The 26,403-nt window shown below is 47.4% G+C and overlaps 1 protein-coding gene across 3 annotated transcripts in view; it reads left to right on the top strand.

Annotated features, from left to right (window-relative positions):
• The window catches only part of Tbc1d22b (TBC1 domain family member 22B), an 81,928-nt gene that overhangs the window by 7,443 nt on the left and 48,082 nt on the right, over positions 1–26,403 (top strand). For all 3 annotated transcript variants that reach the window (XM_008840056.2, XM_029566948.1, XM_008840055.3), the window contains exons 2-7: positions 10,981–11,037; positions 16,304–16,611; positions 18,532–18,711; positions 19,199–19,269; positions 20,840–20,968; positions 23,298–23,363. In XM_008840056.2, the coding sequence (XP_008838278.1) occupies positions 10,981–11,037; positions 16,304–16,611; positions 18,532–18,711; positions 19,199–19,269; positions 20,840–20,968; positions 23,298–23,363 (811 nt within the window). The remainder of the gene's footprint in view (positions 1–10,980; positions 11,038–16,303; positions 16,612–18,531; positions 18,712–19,198; positions 19,270–20,839; positions 20,969–23,297; positions 23,364–26,403) is intronic.

Below are 26,403 nucleotides of genomic sequence, written 5' to 3'. Positions count from 1 at the left end.
TCATGATGTATGATCTTACTATTGTATTGTGGAATTTGGCTTCACATAAAATAATAAATAAATAAATAAAATATTTTTTTAAATTTATTTTTTATTTATTTATTTTTGGTCTTTTTGAGGCAGGATCTCCCTGTAGCCCCAGCTGGCCTGGAACTCGACATGTAGAACCAGGCTGACCTTGAATTCACAGAGATCTTCATGCCTTTGCCTCACGAGTGCTGGGATTAAAAGCATGTGCCACCACACCCCCTTAAAAAGTTATCGTTTAAATCAGCAGATAATGTGTTAAATATTATCACATTTCTAGCAGAGAGGGTTTTCGTGGCTCACCGCCCATCTCCCCATTACCCTGCCTCCCCCAGCCCCCCATTCTCCTTCATCGCAAGATTCCTTTCCTCTTTCATGGCCACAGTTCATTTGCTCACCCTCTGTCCTTCCTCATTACCTAATGTTACCCTCTCTTGATTTCCTTTCTAGATTTTTAGACTTTACCCACACTTACCCTGGTTTACATATATACATGTATACATTACAAGCTGGGATCCACGTATGAGGGAGAACATGAGGTTTTTGTCTCTGATTTTGGGTCTCCTCAATTTATTCTTTCTAGATCCATTCATTTTCCTGCTAATTTCATGATTTCATTTTTCTTTACAGCTGAATAATATTCCATTGTCTCTATGTATATTTTCATTATCCATTCACCTGTTGATGGATATTTTAAGTTAGTTTTTGAGAGAGTCTCATATAGCCCAGGCTAGACACAAACTTGCTCTGCAACAGAGGCTGGCCTTGAATTTGTGGTCCTCCTGCCTTCATTCCCCAAGTGCTGGGATTATAGTAATGTGCCATGGTGCCCACCTTCAAATTCACCATTATAAAAGTACTATAGCTGGGTAGCCCTGGTGGCAGGCCTGAAATCCTAGCTGCTTGGGATACTGAGGCAGGAAGATTGCAAGTTCAAGGCTAGCTGGGGTTGCAGAGTGAGTTCAGAGCCAAATTGGGCAATTTAGTGAGGCCTTTTCTCAAAATAAAAAGTAAAAAGAGGGCTGGGGTGTAACTCAGTGGTAGAGAGCTTGCCTGAGACCTTGGGGTGGTCTCTAGCACCAGAAGAAACCAACCCATGCTGGCTGCCTGAGGGAGTGGCTGGGAACCAGACCCCCAGTGCCTCTAGGACATAAGCCACCCGCCCCCCTTCATCCCCTCGCTCCTTCCTTGCTCTGCCTCACTGGCCTTGTCCACGCAGTGTCAGGAAGGCCACTCTTCCCACACACACTGCACACTGCCAGGCCCTGCAGCCCCACCCTCAGGCTCAGTGAGGACGAATGTGGGAGGCTGGCTAAGGAGGCCATGATATTCACAGTTGAGTGAGGCAGCCATGGCTGAGACAGGGCAGGGTCAGTGGAAAAGACAAGGGTGGTTGAGGTTAGACCATTGTGACTTTGCATATCAATAAATTTAGAGACTAGGGGAGGAGGAAGAGGAGGTGTCACTCCCAAATATTGACTTGGTAGTGGTGGTGGTATATCTTCAGAGAAAAAGCCAAGTGAGATGCCTCAGTAGGTAAGGACACTTGCTGCCAAGCCTGAAGACCTGAGTTCAAACCCCAGAACCCACATGGTGGAAGGACCCTCAAGTTGTCCTCTGACCTCCATACACGTGTGTAGGACAGACACACACAGAATGTAAATTTTTTTTTTTTTTTTGAGACAAGGTCTCCCTTTAGGCCCAGCTGACCTAGAATTCACTATGTAAACCAGGCTGGCCTTGACCTCACAGAGATCCTCCTGCCTCTGCCTCCCGAGTGCTGGGATTACAAGCATGCGCCACCAAGCCCGGCTGGCAGAATATAATTTTTAAAAGCCAAGTTTTACAGCAAAATACTAAACTCCCCCATAATTGATTTCTTTTTCTATGGAATGAGAGGTTTGGATTAAGTGAGCTCTGAGGGCCAGGCCAGTTCTGAAGCTGAGCGTTGGTTTACACTCATCAGCTCCTGGGTGTGATTGATGCAGAGGAGTGGGTGGAGGTGCAGAAGGTGGGCTTTTCTGTGTTGCCCTTTTGAAAGTAGCCCGCACTGAGTATGGCGAATCTGTAGAGTGAAACTGAGACCTCTGTGGACGAGGAAAGTGAAGCCAGGGAGGGGAGGCCACTCGGCCCAGGCTGCAGGGCGGACTTCTGCTCCAGTGCTCTCTCTGCCACTGCTTCTCCCTCCCCTTGGCTGTCACCGCAGCACTCCTGCAGTCCAGGGTTGTGGACGCTGCCACAAAGCGTATAGGAGCAGCAGCATGAGCCTGCTTCCAACCCACCTTCCCTGTTGGGAAGGGCTTCACTTTTCTAGCAAAATGCTTGCTATTAAAGTCAAGGAGGCCTGGGGACGTAGCTCAGTTGGTAGAGTGCTTGTCTAACATGCACAGTGGAGCTCTGAGTTCAGTCCCAGAACTGCATAAAACCAAGTGTGGTGGGTCATGCCTGTCATCCCAGGACTGAGGAGGTAGATGCAGGAGGAGCAGAAATTTCAGGGTCATTCTTGGCTACATATGGGGTTGGAGACCAGCCTGGGCTACATGAGACCCTGTGTCAAAAAAAAGTGAAGTCATTGTTAGTATTAAAGGAAATTGAGGTGATGCCCCCCCGCCCCCCTGTCCTTGTAATCCTAGCATTTGGGAGGTGGAGGCAGGGGAATCAGGAATTCAAGACCAGTCTAGACCACATAAGACAAAAAAAGGAAGGAGGGAAGGGGAGAGAGAGAAAAAAAGGTTGAGGGGCAGCTGGGCGTGTTGGCGCACGCCTTCAATCCCACTTGGGAGGCAGAGGCAGGCAAATCTTGTGAGTTTGAGGCCAGCCTGGTCTACATCGTGAGTTCCAGGACAGCTGGGGCTACAGGGAGACCCTGTCTCAAAAAGACAGAAAAAGAAAAGCCAAGGGTCTGGAGATATAGTCTGGTCAGCATCTCTGTCTCCAGCCCTGAAAAGAAACAGTTGAGAAAGTGACCCATCTTGAATCACTTAGTCACCCATATATTTTTTAACTAAAATATCCCCCCACCCCCCGCCTGCCTGCGATTTGGTCATCTTTCATAGCATTTACAAATCCCATAGCAGAGTGTCTTATTATTCCCTCTTGTCTGGGCAGGTCCATTACGTCCTATTCTTGGTTTGGAAATGTTTTTACTGATAACATAAGTGACTGGAAGATAGTAAATGATCATTGTAACAGCGGGTCTGGAAGATTTCCACAGAGTGCAAGTGTGAATGCAGTCTGTTGCCAGCATGTTTGGCATTTAAACCGGACAGTTCCAGTCCAGTTTGCTCAGCTCCTGCGTCAGTGCCAGACACCTGTTGATTCTTCTGACCAAGGTTTTCCTGCTGTTGCAGCTGGATAGAACACCTCTGGCGGTGCTTTCTGGGGGTTTTGTTTCTATGGGAATGCAAAGACATGCTGGCCGTGTGCTGTCTGTGTCTCAGGAGCATGTGCAGCGGGCAGTGTGCAACGTGACTTGGGGCTGCAGCAGGTGAGTCCCTGGTTTTCATCTTAAGAGGAGCCTGGGTCTTGTAGAGTCTTGATCCTCATCCACTAAGGATCCTTAAGTGCCTACTGGTATGTGCCGCACTCTGCCAGGCAACCGGGGAACTGCAAAGACCGAAGCTTTCTAGAAGCTGAAAATCTGCTTGGCACTGGTACCTCCCCTGCTGAGAAATGAGCAGCCCAACTTTCCGGGTTTTCCACTAAGCATATGTCACATTTGTAATGAGAAAACCTTAGAAGTGGAGCTGGGTGGAAACACGTGGTTAAGTGAAATAGTGGGTGTGGAGTGGTCCTGCTGGACTGGGTGCTAGAGTGCTTGCTTGCCTCTGGGCGCTGAGGCCCTTGAGCCCCAGCCTCACAAGAAAAACTGTATATACATTGTATACATGTATGAGTTGTCACAGTGTAGCCCATAAATATGCACAACTGTGTCAGTCAAGAATAAGAATATATTAAGAAGCCCAGCTGGTGGCATACATATCCTAGCACTCGGGAGGCAGAGGTAGCCATATCTCTGTGAGATCAAGGCCAGCCTGATCTACATAGTGAGTTTTAGGTCAGTTGGAGCCACAGGAGACCCTGCCTTAAAAAAAAAAAAGGTCTGGCAAAAGGGTTCAGCCTGTAAAGGTGCTTGCCACAGAAGCCCGATGCCCTGAGTTCAATCCCAGAACCCCCTGTGGAAGGAGAGAAGTGACTCTCCAAAGTTGTCCTCTGGTGTCTACCCATGCACTATCTTATACATAAACCTGCATTCACACAATAACGACAAATAAAAAGAACTGTGAGTTCCAGGCCAGCTGAGGCTACAGGGAGACCCTGTCTCAAAAAGACAAAAAAAAGAAAAAAGGAAAGAGAAGAAAGAAAGAAAGAAAGAAAGAAAGAAAGAAAGAAAGAAAGAAAGAAAGAAAGAAAGAAAGAAAAAAGAAATTGGTAAAGGGGAAGTTTGAAAATGGACAGAAAAGATTTCCTGCACTTCAGAAGAGTGGCTGGCTTTTGGGGAAGGGGGATGGGAAGGGGCTGCAGGAAAGACAGGGATGGTCTCGCTAACACTTTGTGTTCTCTGTGTGTGTGTATACTCAAGCAGGTATACATATGTGTCCATGTGGAGGTCAGATACCAACCTTGGATGCTGTTTCTTAGGAGCTACCCACCTTTTAAAAAAAGTTTTATTTGCTGGTTGTGGTACACGTCTTTAATCCCAGCACTCTGAGGCAGAGGCAGGTGGATCTCTGTGAGTTCCAGGCCAGCCTGGTGTACATAGCACGCTCCAGCTGGGGCTACAGGGAGACCTTGTCTGAAAAAGCCAAAAAAAAAAAAAAAGAAAAAAAAGCTTATTTTGAGCTGGAGAGATAGTTTAGTGGGTAAGAGCACTGGCTGCTCTTGCAGAGGACCCAGGTTTGGTTCCCAACACCTACATGGTGGGTAACAGCCATCTATAACTCCAGTTCCAGGGGATCTATCACTCTCTTCTGGCCTCAGAGGGCATTGCATACACATGGTGTACTTACATACATGCAAGCAAAACACCAATACACATAAAAGAAAAATAAAAAAATTAAAAGTCTTGGGGCTAGTGAGATGGCTCAGCAGTTAAGAGCACTGGCTGCTCTTGACAGAGGACCCGGGCTTGGTTCCCAGCACCCAGATGGCAGCTAACAACCATTCACAACTCCAGCTCCAGGGGATCTGATACCCTCTTCTGACCGCCACAGGCATTGAATGACATGGGTGCATCTACACACATGCAGTCCATTCATAACACATTAAAAAAAATTTAAGTCTTTAAAAAATTTATTATTTTTATTTTATGTGTATGCATGTATTGCCTGCACGTGTGTAAGTGCACCTGTGTCGTGCAATGCCCGTGGAGGACAGAAGAGGCCATCGGATCCCCTGGAACTGTAGTTACATACAGCTGTTAGCTGCCGTGTTATAGACCAGGCTGGCCTCAGTTTCACAGAGATCCACCTGCCTCTGCCTCCCAGGTGCAGGATTAAAGGTAAACATCACCACACTTGTCTGCTTTATAGTCTTAAAGAAATATGACCAGTGTTAAGGTGAAGTCAGAGTGGTTGCTTTATGGATGTTATTTGCGTACTTTGTTTTTGCTTGAAAATGTCAGTGAAAGGCTTTTATACATAGAACAAAAATAATTTCCTTTTTTGAGATAGAATTTCTATCTCATAGAGGCCTGGTGCTCTCTATGTAGCCCAGGCTAGCTTCAGACTCATGGTTTGTCCTCCTGCCTCAGCTTCCTGAGTGCTGGAATTACAGATGTGTGTTACACGTCATGTGAGCAGATGTGAGCAGCATTCAGTCTGGGGTTGGGAAGAGCTGGGTTTGCACAAGCTGGCAGGTGAATTTTAAAGTCAGCAAATGTAGTGCCTTTACGTTCGCCTGGCCGCTGTGATCATCATTGTCTCTTCTAACTGCTCACCTGTCTCTGTTGAGGTTCAATAAACTGATTTATTATACAAAGTGTTCCCAGGTTCAGCTACATCACAGTCTAGTTCAAGAACATGGCAACAGATTCAGTTTGGGCTCCAGTGCGTCTGCTGATGGGGCCCATCATTCATCTTGGCCTTTGTGGCTGAACCAGCACATCAGCCGATGTCTTTAAAAAATAGTCTCCTGTGAGTGTCAGATTCTCTCCCTAGGTAATTGATGGCCTCTGGCCTTAAGCCTGTACAATTTGGTCTGCCTTTTCTCTGCATGGGTTACTGACACGTGGTGACTCTTTCTGTAGAGGATCTGAGAGTCTGCTCTTGTTTTTCTATCCAATCAACTAACCTAACTGGCCTGGTGAGGAGTTTATCATTTAATGTTTTACTAAGAAGAGGGTTTTGGACTTGAAGAGTTCAAGTGCATGCATCGCAGAGCGTTTGTGACAGTTATAATGCATATCAGTGGCCCCTTTGAGGGTTTCTTTGGTGGTGGTTAAATTTTTGTTTTGTCTAAGCTTCCCTACCCCTCTGTCTATGAGCCACACTTTGCCTTCACTCTGATTTCTCTTACTTTTTCTGTCCTTTTCCCTGTTAAGGAGATGTTTTGAACATGTTCAAGTAAAATAGTTTGCTTTCCAGAGTTTGTGTTTCTGTAGCAGCTTATGGGATGGTGGGTTTACAAGTGATTTAATCATCTTCCAGAGAGGCTTAGGGAGTGTCCATTCTCAAGCTAAAAAGAGCCTAGCCAGGACCTACGTGAAAGATTCCCTCTCAACTCCTAACAGGGGTCAGCGTGGAAATGACCAACTCTGCTTGTTAAAAATTGTTATGTTATTATTTGTTTGTGCATGTGTGTATGCATGTGTCAGATCCCCTGGAGCTGGAGTTAGAGGAGGCTCTGAGTCACCAAACATGGGTGATGCTGGACACTGAGCTCTGGTTCTCCGCTGGACCAGCAAACTCTAACCACTGAGCCGTCTCTCCAGCCCACAGCTGGCATTTCTATTTGAAAGCATTTTCAGCATTGCCTTTGGCATGTGAAACAAAAATACTTGGTAAACTTGTTTTGTTTTTCTAAACATTGGGTAAGGATTAAATTATAAAAATGGGAGGGAGGAAGCAAGCCAAAGTTCTTTGGCAGTGTGCTGGGTTGAGTTCTAATGTGTGGATCTACCCTCAGACCTCGCCACCCACTGCCAAGTGTGCTAAAGGGCCTTTGACACAGCAGCCTCTGTGGGCCTTCAACTGCTCAGGATTGCTTTTTTGACAAAGGTGATACTTGTGCAAGCTTACTACCTCGAGTCGGTACGGGGTTTGCAGGGAGCACGGCCTTAGGGGCCCTGCCTTTAGTCTTCAAGTTCCTTTTCCAAAGTGCTGCTCCTGGTGTCTCAGATGTCCCCTGTGAAACACCGACCTCACAGATAAGCATATGAACACATTTTAAGTGTTTTTACAAAAAAATGAAGTCACTGTACACATAACCCCATCTTTTTCAGTTAATGTGTGTGTTTATGTCAGTGGAGATAGAACTGCCTTGTGCCTTTAAGGTGCACTGTAATTTATTTAACTAGTTCCCCATTGATGAAGACCTTTTTTCCTTTTAAAAATCAGTTCAGGCTGGTTGAGGTGATACTCACCTTTAATCCCAGCACTTGGGAGGCAGAGGCAGGTAGATCAAAGACAGCCTGGTCTACATAGCGATTTCTCGGCCAGCTGTGGCTACAGGGAGACCCTGTGTCAAAAGGACAGAAAGAAAAAAAAATCTCAGGTCATTTATATTTATTGGAATAATTAACATATTTGGTCTTAGTTTCTTTTCAATCTTGCCTTTTTAAATTTTTTTTTTATGTATATGAGTGTTTTGCTTGTATGCATGTAAGTGCACCTGTGAAAAGACTAAAAAACCCCAAACCTTTACATGGAGTGGACTGTGCCTGGTTGGGGGCCATACATGTATGTATTCTGATAATTTAGGAATTTTATTTATTCTAGTGATTATACTTGTAACTCTTTTAAAATTACGTTTATTTATTTTGTGTGTGTGTGTATGTGTGGGTGTGTACATGTCACAACACATATGAGAAGGTCAGAGGACAACTTATAGGAATTGGTTTTCTCCTTCTACCATGAGGGTCCCCAGGCTTGAACTCAGGCCTTCAGGCTTAATGGCAAGCCTTTACCCTCTGAGCCATCTAGTTGGCCCCTGTACTTATAACTTTATACTTATAATTCTTCTCCCTTCCTTTCCTCCTTTACTTCTGTAAGACAGGATTTTGCTGTGTAGCCTAGGCCTTGAGCTCACTGCTACATCCTCAAGTGACCTTTAGGTCACTCTGATAATTATTATTATTGTGTGTGTATATGATGGGGGGGCATGCTACACATTGTGGGGGTCCGAGAACAACTCTGGGGAGTTGGTTTTCTCCTTCCACCTTTATGTGAGTTCTGGGGATTGAACTCAGGGTGCCAGGCTTGTGTGGCAAGCACCTTTGCCTGCCAAGCTATCTGGCTGGCCTCAGACCATTCTTTATTTTTATTTTTTTGAGGCAGGGTCTCCTGTAGCCCTAGCTAGCCTGAAACTCACTATGTAGATCAGGCTGGCCTTGAACTCGTGGTGATCTGCCTGTTTCTGCCTCCCAAGTGCTAGGATTAAAGGCATGTACCACTACCCCCAGCTAGGTTACTTTTTTATTTCTTTATTTATTACTTTTATGTTATGTGTATAAGTGTATTGCCTTCATGTATGTAAGTGCACCCATGTGGTACAGTGCCCATGGAGGTCCAAAGAGGGCATCAGATCCCCTGGAACGGGAGTTACAGATGGTTGTTAGCTGTCATATGTGTGCTTGGAATCAAACCTGAGTTCTCTGAAAGGACAGCCAGTGCTCTTAACCGCTGAGCCATCATTCCAGCCCCTAGGTCACTTTTAAAAAAAGACTTATTTTTATTTTTTATTAGTGTGTCTGTGTCTGGCCATGTGCAGTGCAGTGCCTAGAGAGGCCAGAAGAGGGCATCAGATCCCTGGAGCTAGAGTTGCAGGTGTTTACCAGCCACCCACCATGGTTGCTGGGAATCAAACTTAGGTCCTTTGGAAAAGCAGTATGTGCTCTTAGTCATTGAGCCATCTCTCTTACACCTCAGGTCACTTAAAAATATTTATTATTTATTTTGTTTTATGTGTATGAGTTTTCCCTGCATATGTGTAATTACACCAAGTATGTGCAGTGCCCATGGAGGCCAGAAGAAGGTTTTGGATCCCCTGGAACTGGAGTTTCTAATAGTTGTTGGCTGCCATGTGGGTGCTGGGAACTGAATCCTGGTCCTCTGCAAGAGGACAAATCTGTGAGGTGATGACATGATGAAGAATGGACAGACAGAGTCAACAGAAGTGAGCTCCCAGAGCCCGTGTTTGTTTGCTCCCCCAGTTCCTTTTCCTGCACAGAGAATCACTTCCTTTTCTGTCGATGGTTCCTTACCTTCCTTATAATGTTACTGCTGTGCACTGTCCCTAAAAGAAACTGGGTTTGACGTCTATCTAAATGCGGCAGAACAACAGTGTTTAACTTTCTGATTCTTTGTCTTGTCACCATTTCTAAATCCATTCATGCTGTTGCTTGCAGACTCATTTCACCTTGGCAGTGGTGTACAGTATTCCATATACCACTGTTTGTCTAGTCACTACAGAGGGACATTCGAGTTATTTCTAGTTTGGGGTTCAGAAGAACCACAGTGTTTTGAATAGTTTTATATTTACCTCTTGATCCACGTTTGTACAATACCCTTAAGATATGCATTTGGGGGTGAAAATACTGGGTCTTAAGGTATATTTCTTTCCACCTGGATATGGCCAGTTGCTGTTTTTAGCAGAGTTTGAGTTTACTAGGAAGAGATTTTTAAATCTCTTAAATGCATAGATTTCATAGAGGCTGCTATGTGGCTCTGTCCTCCAAATTGAAACATTGGCTCCTGGAGGGAAGATGGAGGCTCATAGGACTCGGGAAGGCTAGGGGCTGGAGAAATGGCTCAGAGGTTAAGAGTACTGGCTGCTCTTGCAGGAGACCTGGGTTCAGTTCCTAGCACCCGCATGGCAGCTAACAACCATCTGTAACTCCAGTTCCTGGGGACTCAACACCGTCTTCTGACCTCTGCAGGCATTGCACAACATGGATGCACTTACATACATGCAGGCAATACGCTCATACACATTAAAAAAAAATATTGAAACCAACAACAAAATTTCAAGGCTGAAGAAGGTAATAAGTTGGCTGCAGGGTTCCCAGGGCCCAGGGTTCTCAAAGCAGTAAGCAGTTGTTGGAAAAAGGGAGTTGTCTTCAGTGCTTGCAAGTTGTTCAGGGAGCTCCGGGGTGGCAGCGCTCCTGAGTCGTCGCCCATGCTGGGTGGGCTTTTCAGGAGTGCTGCTGCCTTGGAGTCAGTCATCCTGTAAGTAACCCCGCTAAACTCACTGGCATGTTGGATAGTGGAACTGGCACTGGAACTCTGCTCTTGCTGACTCGAAAGCTTACTATCTTTCCATGCCACTTTACTTTGTGTGTGTGTGTGTATGGGTGGCCTGTGACCTTCCAGGCAATTCTCTTATCTCTTCCTTCCATCTCACTGTAAGAGTGCAGGGATTACAATTGCACCGCCATGTCTGACTCTTTTTTGTTTTTAAATGTGGGTTCCTGGGATCTGAACTCAGGGTGATTATCAGGATTGCTTGGCAGTGCGCTTTTCCCACTGAACCACCTCACTGCTCCCATGCTGCCTTCTCCTGATGCAAGAATGTTAAAGCCACTCTTTTGGGGGGGGCACACACACGACCGACCATGACATATGATCAAGATCAACGGCTGTTTTTAAGTCTAGGCCAGTCCTTTTGGAATGGTTTGGGTGTGGTGGTTCTTAGAAGTAAGTCGCCTACTTCCCATCCAGTTCTGTGGCATATCTGGCTCTTAGCCTGCCTTTTTAGCTCCTGACTGAACTCGCTTCTTCCTCTTTTGTCTTTTAGCATTCAGCCGGTGTATGGAGCCCAGCACCCTCCCCTGGACCCTCGACTCACCAAAAAGTAAGTCAAGCCATGTTTCCTTCACATATCTCCTTCTACCACCTGTTGGTCTCAGTCATTTGCTGGTTTCCGACCTAGCCTTTTCTACCTTCTCCTCTGGCCTCTTTGGACCAGGAGCTAAGCAATCCCCTATGTCCAAGGGGTCTGTTAGTAACAGGAAATTAATTTGCACAGGCGATTTTGTTTTCCTACCCTGGTGGCTAAGACACATAGAATTTGCTGCTGGATTCTCTGTTCTTTGCAAAAGATCCTTTTGCATGTATGTGCATGTGTGTGTACATGTGTGTGCAAGTGCGTGTGCCCATGTGCATGCATGGAGGTCAGAGGAGGTGTGCTGCTGTGTCACTTTCTGACTTAGCCTTTGAGACAGGGTCTCTCACTGAACCTGGAGTTCTCTGGTTTTCAACTAGACCGGCAGACAGCAAGCCCCAGAGATCTTCTTGTTTCCACACCCCCAGCACTGGGTTACAGTGCACCTGGCTTTACGTAAGCACCGGAGATCTGAAGTCAGGTCCCCATACTTGCACAGCAAGGCTCTTGCCCACAGAGCTATCTCCTCATCCCCTCACAAGGTGGTTTTGATTAAATGTTGTCCTTGACACCAGGTAATTGATGGCCTCTCCCCATGTTCTGGCAGATGCTTTGGTCTTAGGGGCTCAGTGCTTCTGAACATGGGTCAGCCTCACCCTCACACCATGTGAGACAGGGTCCCTGTAGCCCCGACTGGCCTGGAACTCACTATGTAGATGAGACTGGCCTCGATCTCACAGAGATCTACCTGCCTCTGCCTCCTGAGTGCTGGGATCAAAGGCTTGGCCACCATGTTTGGCTCAGGGATGGTTTTTGAGACCCAGGTAGCAGACCCTGAGAAACAGTCACAGGATGAAGGGACTTAAAAAGTTGTTTTTTAAATATTTTATTATTTTTTCATGTGTATGAGTATATTGCCTTCATGTATGTGAGTGCACCAGTGTTGTGCAATGCTGTGGAGGTCAGAAGAGGGCCGTTGGATTCCCCTGGAACTGGAGTTAAGCATGTTTCGTAGCCGCCATGTGGGTGCTGGGAATCAAACCTGGGTCCTCTGCAAGAACTGTCAGTGCTCTTAACCACTGAGCCATCTCTCTAGCCTGAAAGGAGTGGAATTTTTAGTTTTTTGAGATTTTTTTTTTGAGACAGGGTCTTGCTGTGTAGTCCAGGTTGATTCTAAATTCTCCTTTCTCCTGCCTCAATCTTCCAAAAGGTGAGATTATAGGCACACATCACCTATATGCTAGGCTTTTAGCTTCCCTTCCTCCTTCCCTTCCCTCCCTCCCATCCTCTGCTCCTGCATGTGCCAGGCTAGCACTCAACCACCCAACTACCTCCCAGCCCCCTTTTAGCTCTTAAGGGGAACATGTTTTGGGGCTGGAGCAATGGGCTCAACAGTTAAGAACACTGGTTGTTCTTTCAGAAGACCTGGGTTCGAATCCCAGCACCCAAATGGCAGCTAACAGCTGTCCGTAACTCCAATTCCAGGGGATTGTACGGTCTCTTCTGTCCTCCCCTGGCATTGCATGACACAAGTGCACTTACCTACATGCAGGTGATACATGCATACACATAAAATAAAAATAATAAATAAAAAATATTAAAGAAAAAAGAGGAGCATGTTTTCTGTGACATTTGTGTGGCATTATCGTCATGCAGAGTAGATTCTGTGTTGTGAGCTCTGGTGTGCTGGCCTGTGTGGTGGGCAGTGTCTAGCCTGCCTGATTGTCTTGCTTTCCTACTCCCACGTCTTGCACAAGAGCCCTATTTTATCAGATATCGAGTAAGTGGCCATGCTCTTAGGGAAGGTATTAGCATTTAAGATATGCATTGTAGTCCTTTGTAACCCCAGCCACTGGTGCAAGGGGAGCTTGTCTCCTGAGGGAGCGTTTATGGGAACTTCTAAACAAATTTTTTTTTTTTATGTATTTTTATTTTGTGTGTATGAGTGTTTTGCCTGGATGTATGTAAGTGCACAGAATGAGGGCCTGATATCTGAGGAGGCCAGAAAAAGGGGTCTCGAATCCTTTGGAACTGGAGTTACATACAGTTGTTAGCTGCCATGTGGGTGCTAGGAACCAAGCCCCAGTCTACTGCAAGAGCAGCCAGAGCTTAGCCGCTGAGCCATCTCTCCAGCCCTTGGAAACTTAAAAAAAAAGGATTTAAAAAAATTATTTATTTATTTATTTTGTGGTCTTTTTTTCTTTTTATTTAAAATATTTTATTTATTATTTTTATTTTATGTATATGAGTATATATACATGTGTGTAAGTGCACCGGTGTTATACAGTGCCCACCTTCAGGAGAAGGTGTTGGATCCCCTGGAACTGGAGTTACTAAGGACAGTTGTTAGCTTCCATGTGGGTGCTGGGAATCGAACCTGGGTCCTCTGGAAGACCAGCCAGTGCTCTTAACCTCTGAGCCATATCTCTAGCCCTGCTTTGTGGTCATTTTGAGACAGGGTCTCCCTGTAGCCCCAGGTGGTCTAGAACTTGCTATGTAGACCAGGCTGACCTCCGTCTCACAGAGATCTGCCTGCCTCTGCCTCCCAAGTGCTGGGATTAAAGGTATGCGCCACCATGCTGGGCGATTTTTATTTGATTTTTAGGTGTGTGCTTGCTCGAGGGCATGCAAATAGGTGCCCATGGAAGCCAGAAGAGCTTGTCACATCCCCTGGAGCTGGAGTTATAGTTGGTTGTGAGCTGTCAGTCACGGGTACTGGGAACCAAACTTGTGCCCTGTGCAAAAGCAGTTAAACACTCTTAACCACTGAGCCATTTCTCCAGCTCCATAGAAACTCATTTAAAAAAAATTTTAAGTTATGTGTATGCATGTGTGCATGTATATTGGTATGTGCACATGAGTGCAGATGGCTGTGGAGGCCAGAGGCTTCAAATACAATGGAGCTGGAATTATAAGTGGTTATGGGGGTGCTAGGGATTGAACTTGGGTCCTCTGGAGGAACAGTTCATGCTCTTAGCTGCTGAGCCATCTCTCCAGCCCCAGTTCTTTTTTACATTTTTTCTTTTTTTCTTTTTTTTGAGACAGGGTCTCCCTGTAGCCGCAGCTGGCCTTGAACTCAGAGAGATCCACCTTCCTCTGCCTCCAGAGTGCTAGGACTAAAGGCGTGCACCACTATGCCTGGCATGAAGTTCTTTTTTTAAAAAGAATTTTTATTTATTATTTTTATTTTATGTCTATGCATGTATTGCCTGCATGTAAGTGCACCTGTGTCGTGCTATGCCTGCAGAGGACAGAAGAGGCTGCTGGATCCTCTGGAACTGGAGTTATGGATGGTTGTCAGTTGTCATTTGGGTGCTAGAGTTTGAACCCGGGTTTTCTGCAAAAACAGCCAGTGCCCTTAACTGCTGAGTTGGTGCCAGCCCTGGAAGTTCTTTTTGAGGAGAGAATAAAGTCTTCGAAGGAAGGAAACTTCTTTTGTAGCCAAACACCCACTCACAGCTTTTGGAGGTGATGGTGGGGTCAGACATTGGGAGCTGTGACAGCTAACTGTAACCCTGAGGCAAAAGGTAGAGACTGTAGAAACAGCCACCCAGTGGCCTTTGCCACTTAAAGCATCTCGGTTGAATATTCCCTTGTTTATAGTCACAAGCTTTAACAGTCAGGATGACTGTTAAAAGAGCCACTGTCCTATACTTGCTCTTACAGACAGCCATGTGGTTAGCATAGAAATCTACCTGTGTACTCATCTTTAGGCAGTATACCCCATTTTATGTTTGGATACTTGAGACGGGGTCTCCCTGTAGTCCCAGCTGGCCCAGAACTCACTGTGTAGACCAGGCTGACCTAAGTCTTACAGAGATCTCCTGAGCGCTGGGATTAAAGGTGTGCACCACCAAGCCCAGAGCCACAGCCTCTTTCTTCTTAGTGTCTATAAGGTAAAGTCTTAGATCCTTTCCCTGACTCTGGTTAGAGTTGGGTCAGTCTGTCAGTAGACATCACTTGGCTTTGCAAATCAGGAGGAACCAAATTGGCTCTGATTAGTGGCTTCCCTTTCTCACAGATGTGCTGGCTTGGTTAGTAGTCCCCAACATGGCACCCTGAGCACAGACTGTTTTACAATTCCAGAGTGTTGCTGTAAAACATTTATTGCCCTTGTTCTAGTACCTTTGTCGAGATGGTTTTATGGCTTTCTCTGCTCGACTCCAGACCATCATTATTACTTCGAGGTTAATCCTCTGCATCAGGTCTTTAATTTTTTGAACCACACAAGCACACTAAGTCATCTTCTGTCTGTATATACAGATTCCAGTCTGCTAAATTATTACCATTAGTGGTAATGTTGCCTGCAATCATTTTTATAGCTCAAATAAAACTGGTATTATTGCTGAGCAGCCCCATCAGCCACTTGATGGTGTGACAGGATCCTAAATGGATTGTTTTCTGAACTGAACCTGAAGTCTGGCAGGCCTCACTTTCCGGTCACAGCTGTAGCTGAGCTATTTGAGACCTTATTTCCAAAATTCAAATAAATAAATAAACAAATACAGTAAAAACTAAAACAATCATTAAATTCTAAACCAGATCTTGGGACTTGCAAATATGCTGATCTAAAAGTCAGTCAGTCTGTCTGTCTGTCTGTCTGTCTCTGTCTCTGTCTCTTTCTCTCTCTGTCTCTGTCTCTGTCTCTCTCTCTCCCCCCCCCTCCCCTTCTCCTCAGAGTAGCACCAAGCTTAGACTTTGCCCTCTAGGCTGGCAGAGATGTTAAAAGGGTGAAAAAAGGGAGGTTTTCATTTTGAGACTCACTGTATGTGGACAGCCTGAAGCTGGTTCCTCCTCTGCTGCCTGCGTATGTCCTGTAGGCCTAGCAAATTGTCTCTGAAACCCAGTGGATTGTACAATCAAGGTTTATTTCTGGCTCGTGTGTGTGTCCAGAATGGGGTGGGGTGAGGGTGGAGGCTGTGCTCCACATAGTCACTCAGTGACCCAGGCAGAGGGAGGTCCTACCACTTGCTGGTCACCATGACCAGGAGGGGCCGTGGAACAGCCACCTGTTCTTTTATACCTTGGCCTGGATATGGCTCCCTCACGTCTCCTCTTGGAGACCTGGTGACCTTGGTTCTGTCTGTATAGGATGCACCCACATGAGCAGGGAGCCCTTGGGGGCTTTGTTTGAAGACGGTATGCAGTGTGTGTGCTGGGGTAGTTTGTTATAGAATCAGTATCTTGGCCACATGTGCCACACTGCTGCTTGGTAATGCCATCTTCTTTCTCGAAGCTTCATCAAAGAACGGTCCAAAGTCAACTCAGTCCCTCTAAAGAGCAAGAAGGCCTCCAGTTTTCACGAGTTTGCCCGGAATACCAGTGACGCTTGGGACATTGGTGATGATGAGGAAGAGGACTTTTCCTCACCTTCTTTCCAAACTCTGAACTCAAAAGTTGCTTTGGCAACTGCAGCCCAGGTCCTGGAAAACCACAGCAAGCTGAGGGTAAAACCCGAACGTTCCCAGTCTACCACATCAGATGTCCCCGCCAACTACAAGGTCATCAAGTCCAGCAGTGATGCCCAGCTGTCCAGAAACTCCAGTAAGTCCATCTGGCCCTCCATGACCTTGGCCTTTCAGTAGAGTGCAGCTCGTCAGGGCCTCACTCAGGTCTTCTGTGGGAGGCTACAAAGAACAGGCTCAAACCTGAGGTATGACATCATCAGTAGGTCACAGGCTAGTCCCTGCCCTCCCACTGGATCTTCTCTTTCCAGCACCCAAGCATTGCCTCTTCCTCCTTTCCTGGGCTGGATCCACAACTTTTATGGTTTGGTTGCTTCACTTTGCTCTGAGTCTGGTCAGGTTTACAAACCCTGACTAGATGTATATAAAGGTGTCAGGGCTGAATCACAAATGGTTGGCACCGGGGAATAGCCATTGGCCTCAAGTGGTCTTTTCTTGGTTCTGTGGAGCAGAGCATGTTCTAAAGGACCAGGCCAGTCTCCTTATGGCCACCCAGGCTGTGTGCTGGGCGAAGCGGCTTGCTCTGTCTCCTCTCAGGAGATTGGCCTCAGTGATGGTGGGGGGTGATGGTGATTTTGCAAGCCCAGGGACTTTCTGTGTGCATATTTAAGTGTTCATTGCTGTGCTTAATGTTGCCCTGAAGGGTTTTGTGGAAGTCAGTTCCTCTGGGCTGGTCAGGGATGAGCCTTCATCCTAGTTATATTAAAGTATCTCTGGTCATGGATACAGACGGAGAAGATTGTAAGTGCCCCAGACTGTGTCCTGACTCGTGGTCTAAGAGAACTCCTCTCACAGATTTAGACAACGCAGGAGGCTGTGCAGTTCAGCTGTCGAGTCCTAACAGTCATCCCATGGTCGTTTGCCTGCACTGAGTGGTCCCGGCTTGAACCCACAGTGCCAGTCCCAGACAGGCATTTGGTGTTGATTGAGCAGGTGACTAAAGCTGTGTTGGTGGCTTCCAGAGACAGGAAGGCCCTTGCCATGATCCTGCAAGCTGCCCATGGAGCCGGCTCCCCGCATATTCCCCTGTGGCGGTTCCCTCTGTGCATCTGTCTGTAAACAGCTGATGTTGGAGATGCCCAGCTGTCTTAGCTTTGCTGCGTGTGGTCTGCATTTTCTAGGCCCCAGTGGTCACAGTAAGCGTCCTGGCCAAGTGCCGTGTGGCAGGTGTTGCTGTAAACTTCCTGGTGGTGTTGGTTGATTCATTGTCACTGTTTAATGTGTGCTGTGACTCCTACTTTTTAAGGCCCAGATAAGTTAAGAATATGAGGCAGTTAGGAGAGGACAGTCATTGAAAAGAGGTTTTTTTGTGGAGTCAGACATGGCTAAGGTGTCATCTCCACTCCCCAAGTTATTTAACCTCCCCAGGCTGTAATGTAGTTATAAATTCTGACCTGATGTTGCAAAGGATTGCATGAGAGATCATGCCAAAATGGCCAGCACGATGCCTTATCCATAGCCAGCACTGGATGAGCATCTGTCTCACACTGTATCCCTGTCACCTGCAGTGGATTTAGATCATCTGTTGCTTCAGTCACAACACGGCAGAATTCAAAGCCGCTTCATTTGGGTGGGAATTGGGCACAGAAGACTTTTGGAGACTCAGGGTGGGACCGCCTGCAGACAGGGCTCCTATGGGCCAAGTACAGACCAGAGCTGTGCCCGTGCTGTTGGTCCTGGGGCAACTAGGGCCTGGCTGTGGAGGGCAGCAGTGTGCTCACTCACATCTCACGTGCCCTGGGTGCAGGGAGGGACGGAGAGCGCTGCCGTAGGCTGTGTGACTGCCATACCCACTTTGAGGCACTGAGGAGAGATCCAGGTTGGGGTAGAAAGCAGTCCATTTTCCTTGGCATGGCCACGCACATTGTCAGAGTTGCTGCAGCCTCTGGAGTTGGCTGGTCCTTGCTCTGGGTGGTAGCGGAGCTGGCCTGGAGTCTCAGGCAGCACCACGGGCCCAGCTCTTCACACACAGTCCTCCCTCTTTCTCAAATTGCCTCAGGTGACACGTGCCTGAGGAATCCACTCCACAAACAGCAGTCACTCCCTCTCCGGCCCATCATCCCCCTTGTCGCCCGCATCTCGGACCAGAATGCTTCTGGAGCACCTCCAATGACAGTCCGGGAGAAAACCCGCCTGGAAAAATTCCGTCAGCTTCTCTCCAGCCACAACACTGACTTAGGTGAGTTCCTCAGGGCCCAGGAAGATAGGAGCCCCTGGTGACTGGGATTCTCAGACTGGAAGCCATTGCTCTTTATTCTTCCTTCTTTTACTTTCTAGCATCTCCCGGTCTGACACCATTGCAGTGACACACAGGTATTAAGGCAGATAGATGCCTGCTGTTACAGAGTAGGTGGGGCTGGTGTCTGGAGCCTGGACTACTCTTCCAGCTCTGGTGCCTGCTGACTCAGGGGTTCTCACAGAAGTCCTCACATGGGTCTCCGCCCACAGCCTCTTTCTCCCTTTTGTCTCTAAGCTGGTGGCTGCTGTACGTGCCCTTGCGGCCTGCTGCTTGGGGCTGTGGTTTGAGGCTTTTCCTGTGCTTGTCCATGGCAGCAGATGGTGGTGGTGGTGGTGGTGGTGGTAATGGTAGTAGGAGGCATCTGGCTGAGGTTTGTTTTGGGCCATGTGGGAGAAGCTAATCCAACCAGGCTGTTTTCTGTTTGCAGATGAGCTGAGGAAGTGTAGCTGGCCAGGGGTTCCCAGGGAGGTTCGACCAGTAACCTGGAGACTCCTGTCGGTGAGTTCTGCCCACTGTGTAGAGACATGTGGGCCTCATACAGCCCTCTCAGTCTTCTGAGGTTGGTCTGGGCATGTTGGTCCTATGCCATAGACTTCTCTAGTCCCAATGGCTGGCGCAGCTGTACCTGTGCCCAAAGAGACACAAACATCCTTGAGAGTCTATTCCCACACTTGTAGATGGGTGTATTCCTGTACCCACCGTGGAGAAGACCAGGAGCCCGCTTCTCTGGTCAGAGTCACTCTCTTAACAGTGTAGGGGAGGAGTATGGCAACATGGGGGGTTCCCAGCACTGGCTTTAAGCAAGCATGGACACTTCCTGTGAATGTTTTGAAACCCACTTCCCAGCCACGAAGGGTCGGTACAGGGGCCTCTCAGAAGCCTCTCACCAGGCTCTAAGCATCGTGCCAGCCATCGCCTGTAAAAGCTGTTCATCTAGTGAGGATTTTCAAGGGCCTGCTGGCTACCACAGTGCCAGGTGCTGTGTGAAAACCCCAGTGAAACAGCCCCAAACCTGCTTGCTCTCCAGGCCCAGCCTGTGGAATGCACTGCATAAACACATTTGAGAAGAAAGGTCTCTTCTTCACTGCCCCTCATCCTTTGTCTTACAGCCATGTAATTCGTGCCTTTGCCATGTCTAGTAAGTTTGAATGCTGTTCAGAGTGATGTGAGCCAAAAGGGGACAGTGTTAAGGTTCAGATAGCCCTGCCCCCTCACCAACAGGGCCTCAGGGACCTCACGAGCCCCTGAGAAAAGGGAACCGAGTTGATAAGCACCCTGGTCTTTTAAGTCAAGAGAAGCAGACTTTTCTCCACTGTTTGGCCAACACAGCAGGCTTCTGCAGGAAGCAGAAGTCGCCCTGTATAAAAAGACCCCAGCTCACAAACCTGGGGCAGACATTTTCCCTGCCCAGAAGGGAATCTATCCCATGTGTTCCTTTACTAATAAACTCTATTCCAATGGAGTTTTATCCATGTCCTGGTGCTTTCTCCTGATCAACCGGATTCATCCATGGCCTATTTTACCTATCAGACAGGAGATGTAAGGAGAGTGGGATCTAGACCAGGGATGAGAGCAGAAGTTGGCCTGCAGTTTCAGCGAGGAAGGGCTGTTCTGGGCCTTGTGACTGCTCTGTCAGACTCCAGCTTGCTGAGCCCATGGCACCAAAAGACGCTGGACAGAATGTGTCATCATTACCAAGTTCCTCGGCCCACTGCTGGGATGTGCCACAGAAGTTGCCAGATGCTTCTGATTCCCAGATATGTGGCCCTTGGAGACTGGGACTCAGGTCCAGTCCTCCCACTGACATCCCCTTCCCTATTCAGCAGCAGTGCAAGTTCTGAGAACAGTACAGGACCGAAGCAGTAAATAAGCCTTGCAGCCTCTGCCCACACACATCCCCTGGCTGAGGAGAGGGCAAGCCCTGGGTGGCCTGAACCAAAAGGCACCGACTCTGTCCCCCTGGTGGTCTTCCTGCTGTCTCTTTGACAGTTTCCAGTCCATTGCTAGGCCGAGGTGAAAGCACCCCCTCTGATGCCTGTCCCCCTCTGACGGGCAATGATGTCTTTAGGGCTATCTACCAGCAAACACTGAGAGGCGGAAGCTGACCCTGCAGCGGAAGCGGGAGGAGTACTTTGGCTTCATCCAGCAGTATTATGACTCTCGGAATGAGGAGCATCACCAGGACACCTACAGACAGGTGCGGCCTCTGCTTGGTCTGTTCTGCAGCTGGGCATCCCTGTGGTGCTCCTGGAGCCTCTTGGTAGCGTCTGCCAAGTCTTCAGGCTGGGGTGCAGTTAGACACCTCATTTATTCACGGACTCCCCTCTTCTTCAACAGCTCTGACTTGGGCCATTTTAAGTAGATAGAACTTTGCTTGTATGCTTTGCATTTTGCTTGTTTGTATGTTTGTTTTTGTTTTTTTTTGTTTTATTTTTATGTATATACCTATATTGTGTGCATGTATGCAAGTGCACCTATGTCATGCAATGCCTACGGAGGACAGAAGAGGGTGTTGGAGCCCCTGGAACTGGGGTTATGGATGGTTGTTAGCTGCCATGTGGGTGCTGGGATTCAAACTCGGATCTTCTGCAAGAACAACCAGTGCCCTTAACCTCTGAGCCATGTCTCTAGCCCTGTATTGTTTTGTTTTTGAGAGAGTCTCATTCTGTAACTCAGGATTGAAACTCTTGTAGCCCAAGCTGGCCTTGAACTTGCAGTGATCCCTCTGCCCCTGTCTTCCGATTGCTGGGGTTGCAGGTGTGTGCCACCATATCTGGTTTAAATAAGTAGGTTTTTTAGCCTGGTCAATGACAAAGCGTCTCAGCTTTGATGTGTGTATAAATCAACACGCACACACCCACACACACACACACACAGAGCGCCTCGGATTGTAAGCAAATGTGGGACTCGGGTGAGGGCCTGCACTTCTGTAAGGTCCCTAGCAATACAGGTGCTGCTGGACCACAGGACATTCTGTGAGGAGTAAGGGCTACAGAACATGGAGGAAAAGCAGAAAGCTCAGACGTGATCAGTCAGGGATGGCAAAAGGTGTCAACAACTGCTGTGACTGTCTCCCAGAACTGAAGTGGCCTGTTTGCTGTGGACACTTTTTAGGAGGTTAGACTGGGTATTGGGAAGGCCCTGAGTTGAAACCAACTGCAGTGACCTCATTGGAGGCAGCTGTGAGATCTTTCGGCTCTGGTTACTGAGGCTGGCCATCCTGACCCCTCCTTGCATCGTACATGTGTCATGACTTGGTCAGCAAGTCCTCTCCTTGCTCCCTGTCCCCACACATTTTTGTCAGTGTCCTTGGAGCTCCTTTTTGCTTTGTTGTGGGTGTTTTTTGTTTTGTTTCATTATGTTTTGTTTTGTTTTTTCAATTTATTTTTGTTTATTTATTTATTTATTTATTTTGGTCTTTTTGAGACAGAGTCTCCCTGTAGCTCTGGAACTCACTATGTAGACCAGGATGGCCTCGAACTCACAGAGATCCGCCTGCCTCTGCCTCCTGAGTGCTAGGATTAAAGGCGTGCGCCACCACGCCTGGCTATGTTTTGGTTTTAGACAGGGTCTCATTATGTAGCCCAGGCTGGCCTCAAACTTGTGGTGATCCTTCTGCCTCTGTCTCCCAAGTACTAGGATTACTGGCATGTGCCACCACACTCAGCTTCTTTTAGTTTTTGATTTTTGGGGTTTTTTTTTTTGGTCCTTTTTTTTTTTAATATTTTATTTATTATTTTTATTTTATGTGTATGCGTGTATTGCCTGCATGTAGGTTAGTGCACCCGTGTCATGCAATGCCCGAGGAGGACAGAAGAGACTGTTGGATTCCCTGGAACTTGAGTTATGGACAGTTGTTAGCTGCCATGTGGGTGCTGGAATTTGAACCCAGGTCTTCTGCAAGAACAGTCAGTGTTCTTAACTGCTGAGCCATCTCTCCAGCCCTTTTTTTGGTCTTTTTGAGACAGGGTCTCCTTGTAGCTCCAGCAGGCCTGGGACTCATGGTGTAGACTAGGTTGATCTCAATCTCACAGAAATCCTCCTGCCTCTGCCTCCCTAGTGTTTTTCAAGACAGGATTTCACTATGTTTCCCAGGCTGACCTCAAATTTAACTATAAGCCCAGGGTAGCCTTGATCCTCAGCCTTAGCTTCCTGAGTGCTAGGAATACAGGTATGCACCACCACACCTGGCTCCTAGGAATTATGGGCAAGATCTGAAAGAGGGTACACTTGATCAAACCTGGTAAACAGGCACCAGCCCAGAATGAATCTGACAGAGAAATGGGGAAAATAGCGGGATGCTGCGGGCAAGAAGCTGCTGCTGTGTGCTGTGAGTGGCTTGTTTGGGGGTTTCCTCAGATGCGAGCTGTGGCAGTCATGGAGATGTACTCTGCCTTGGTGGCGTGGCTGGACTTTTCTCTGTGCGAGTCAGTTCTTTTAAAGTTAGACTGCCTCTCACTGTTTTGCATCTGGTGACTTACACAAACCCTCTGACATTTATGTTTTTGGTTGTGGCTGTTTTTCAGATTCACATCGACATTCCAAGGACGAACCCTCTCATTCCCCTGTTCCAGCAGCCTCTTGTTCAGGAGGTGAGCAGATTCCTGAATGTTCTCTGGTCCCTCTCTCGGCCATGGCATCAATTTGGTACCTGGTGTCTGTGGGTGGTGCTTTGGGGCAGAGCACTTTCTCAGGCATTCTTACCTGTTCTTCATAACAAGCCTGGGCATCAAGTAGCAGTTTGAGGGGTGAAGAATGTGCCAGAAGCTTGAGGCCACCTGGAAGCAGTGAAGAGTCTGTGTCTTAGACCTCCTGTTCCTGAGCTTCATCAAGCTGGAAGGAGTGATTTTTTTTTTTTCTTATATTGCAGCAAAATACACATAGCATAAATTTTTTTCCATTTTCTCCCTTTTTATGAATACTGTATGATTAATAGTATGTAACTTAATGGCATTAAGTACATTTAATTTTTCTTTGATCGTCACCTCCATCTGTCTCTAGATCTTTTTCATCCTCCCAAACTTAAATGTACCCCTTAAATAATAGTCTCCCCCTCCCTAGCTACCATCATTCTGCTTTTGTGTCTTTGGATGTGACCACTCTAGATAGTGAAATTTGACGGTATTTGTCCTTTTGTGTCTGGTTCAATTCCCTTAGCTGAGTGAGGTCAGTGTTCATTCACGATGTAGCATGTGTGAGAAATCCCTTCTTTTTTTATATTTTATTATTTTTATTTTATGTGCATGGGTGTTTTGCCTGCATGTATGTAAGTGCACCTGTGTTGTGTAATGCCTACAGAAGTCAGAAGAGGGCATCAGATCCCCTGGAACTGGAGTTATGGATGGTTGTTAGCTGTCATGTGGGTGTTGGAACTGAACCCGGGTCCTCTAGAAGAGCAGCCAGTGCTCTTACCTGCTGTGCCCTCACTCTAGCCTTCTTCATTTTTAAAAGCTGAATAATATTCTGCTGTGTGAATGTCACACATATTGTTGATCCAATCACATGTTGATGAACACATGAGTTACTTCTTCCTTTTGGCTGTTGTGGCTATGCCACAGTGAAAGCAGGTATACAAGTATATTTTAGAACTTGCTTTAAATTCTTTTGAAATTAAATCCAGAGAGAGCTGGTGGTAAAAATAGCTTCTTCAGATAATATTCTTAATTCCAATGAAGCATAGATGTCTCCCCTGCTGGGATCCCTTGTGACTCCCAGTAGCAAAGGAAAGATTCTCGGGTGACACTGTCACCTGTAAGATCCAGCCTGAGGGAAGTTGAAACTTCACTCCTCTCCTGCCTCCCATTCAGTTTTGAAGGTCAGCTGGGTCTCCCTTCTCCTTACCTTGCAGCCTTGACATCTGGCCTTTTGCTTGTGCATGCTAGCTCTCTTTCAGTTTAACAAGCATCTCCTACTTGTGGAACCTGGGTAGAAAGGTGGAAACTCACACCTGATTCATGTCCTCTCCAATTTTCCCTGTATCATCTTTTTGTACACTGGGCTGTCCTTTTAAGCAGAATGAGGCCCAGCATCCCCCCCCCCCGCCCCCAATAGTGAAAGGCTTGGAGACCTGGCAGATCCTTGAGCATTGTCTGTGGTGAGTCAAACCTGCCTCACTAGCCTGGGAAGTAGGTGTGAGAAACCCTTCAGGTTTATCCTGTCCACCCTGTAGGGCAGGGCTATCAAAGGCTTTTCCTGGAGTGCAGAGCCTGTGTTCTCCTGGCAGCCTGACTTCTTGTCTTCATTTTGCATCTGTCTGGCACCTTTCTAGGTGCATCTGTATTGCCCATCAGGAGGCATTAATATTGCTCTCCTGACTTGAACAGCCGGCTTCTGTGTACTTGGCCATGTTAAAGCCAGTCACCCAGGATTTGTCTATCACAAAGGCTTTCTACTTTGGAGTAGAAGATGCCTTGTAAGTTCTTCCAAAAGACTGACGCGAAGGACAGGTGTTGTTTTGTTTTTGTGGTTTTGGGGATCAGACCTCAGTGTCCCACTGGCTAGGCCAGTGTTCCACCCTGAGGAATAGCCCCAGCCCCCAGGGGAGGTTTTTTAATGAAGGCACCAGAGAGACACAGGCCACAGCTAAGCAAGGAAACTCAGAGATGGGAATTCTTAAGATTTTTCTGGAGCATGATGGGTCTAGCTTGGGTTACATTTTCAAGGAGGCATAGTGCAACAGAGGACAGAGTTCACAAGGACTCCCAGTGGAGTTGTGTAGCAAGACATGGCGCCCATACTCCCTCTACACAGAGGGTGTACGCGTAGTAAGTCTAGCGGAGCAGAGGCTGGCTCGCAGTGTTCCGCTGTCAGCACAGGTGCTGCCCAGCTCTCCTTGTAGCAGAAGGTAGACCTGACTCCAGGAGAAGGGCTGGAAATAGCCTTCACTGTGTCTCTAGGTTCCTTATGTCTTTCCTACCCTAGATAACCATCTCCGAAGCCATTTAGTGGTTTCTCTCGATCTCTTTGGGAGTCCTTGCCTGCTTCAGTCTGGTCTCAGCTGGCCGGGGGAGCTGAGCATCTGCATGTTGTAGAGGCCGTCTGATTCTTGGCCTGTCCTCCTGTTCTAGCCATGGTTTCTGACTTCCCTCAGTTCTTCACAGAGATCTGAGGTGATAGTCACTCTCCAAAAGTACCAGGTCTGGGAGTTGTGGTCACCAGGACAGTCAGGCAGGGACAGTGTCACTGGGTTGAGAGGAGAGGAAAGGAGAACTCGGAGGACCCAGTGACAGCAGAGGCGGGTACCGCTGCATGGGATAGGGCAGGACTCTGTTAAGAGACAATAAAGATCCCTTCTTTGTCCCCGGTGAGGCCTTTGACTTCTTTTGACTGATGTGTGTCATAACCCCAGAGGCTTTTTTCCATGGGGCCCTGGCTCATTTCTCTGTCTCAAACTCCTACCACAGGAATCTGTAGTGCTGGATCTTTTTTAAAACATGGATTAGTACATTTATTTATTTATGGGGGTATGTGCAGGCCACAGCATGCGTGTGGAGGTCAGAGGACAGTTGGTTGGGAGCCATTCTCTCCTCCCACTGTATGGGTCCCAGGGTCAAACTCAGGTCATCAGACTTGCTGGTAGGCCTTTAACCTGCTACTGAGCCATCTCACCAGCCCCTGGCCCTGGACCTTTAA

This window comes from Nannospalax galili, unplaced genomic scaffold, assembly GCF_000622305.1.
Source record: "Nannospalax galili isolate Female #2095 unplaced genomic scaffold, S.galili_v1.0 scaffold538, whole genome shotgun sequence".
NCBI classification, from domain to species: Eukaryota; Metazoa; Chordata; class Mammalia; order Rodentia; family Spalacidae; genus Nannospalax; species Nannospalax galili.
This window is presented reverse-complemented; position numbering and strand designations above follow the sequence as displayed.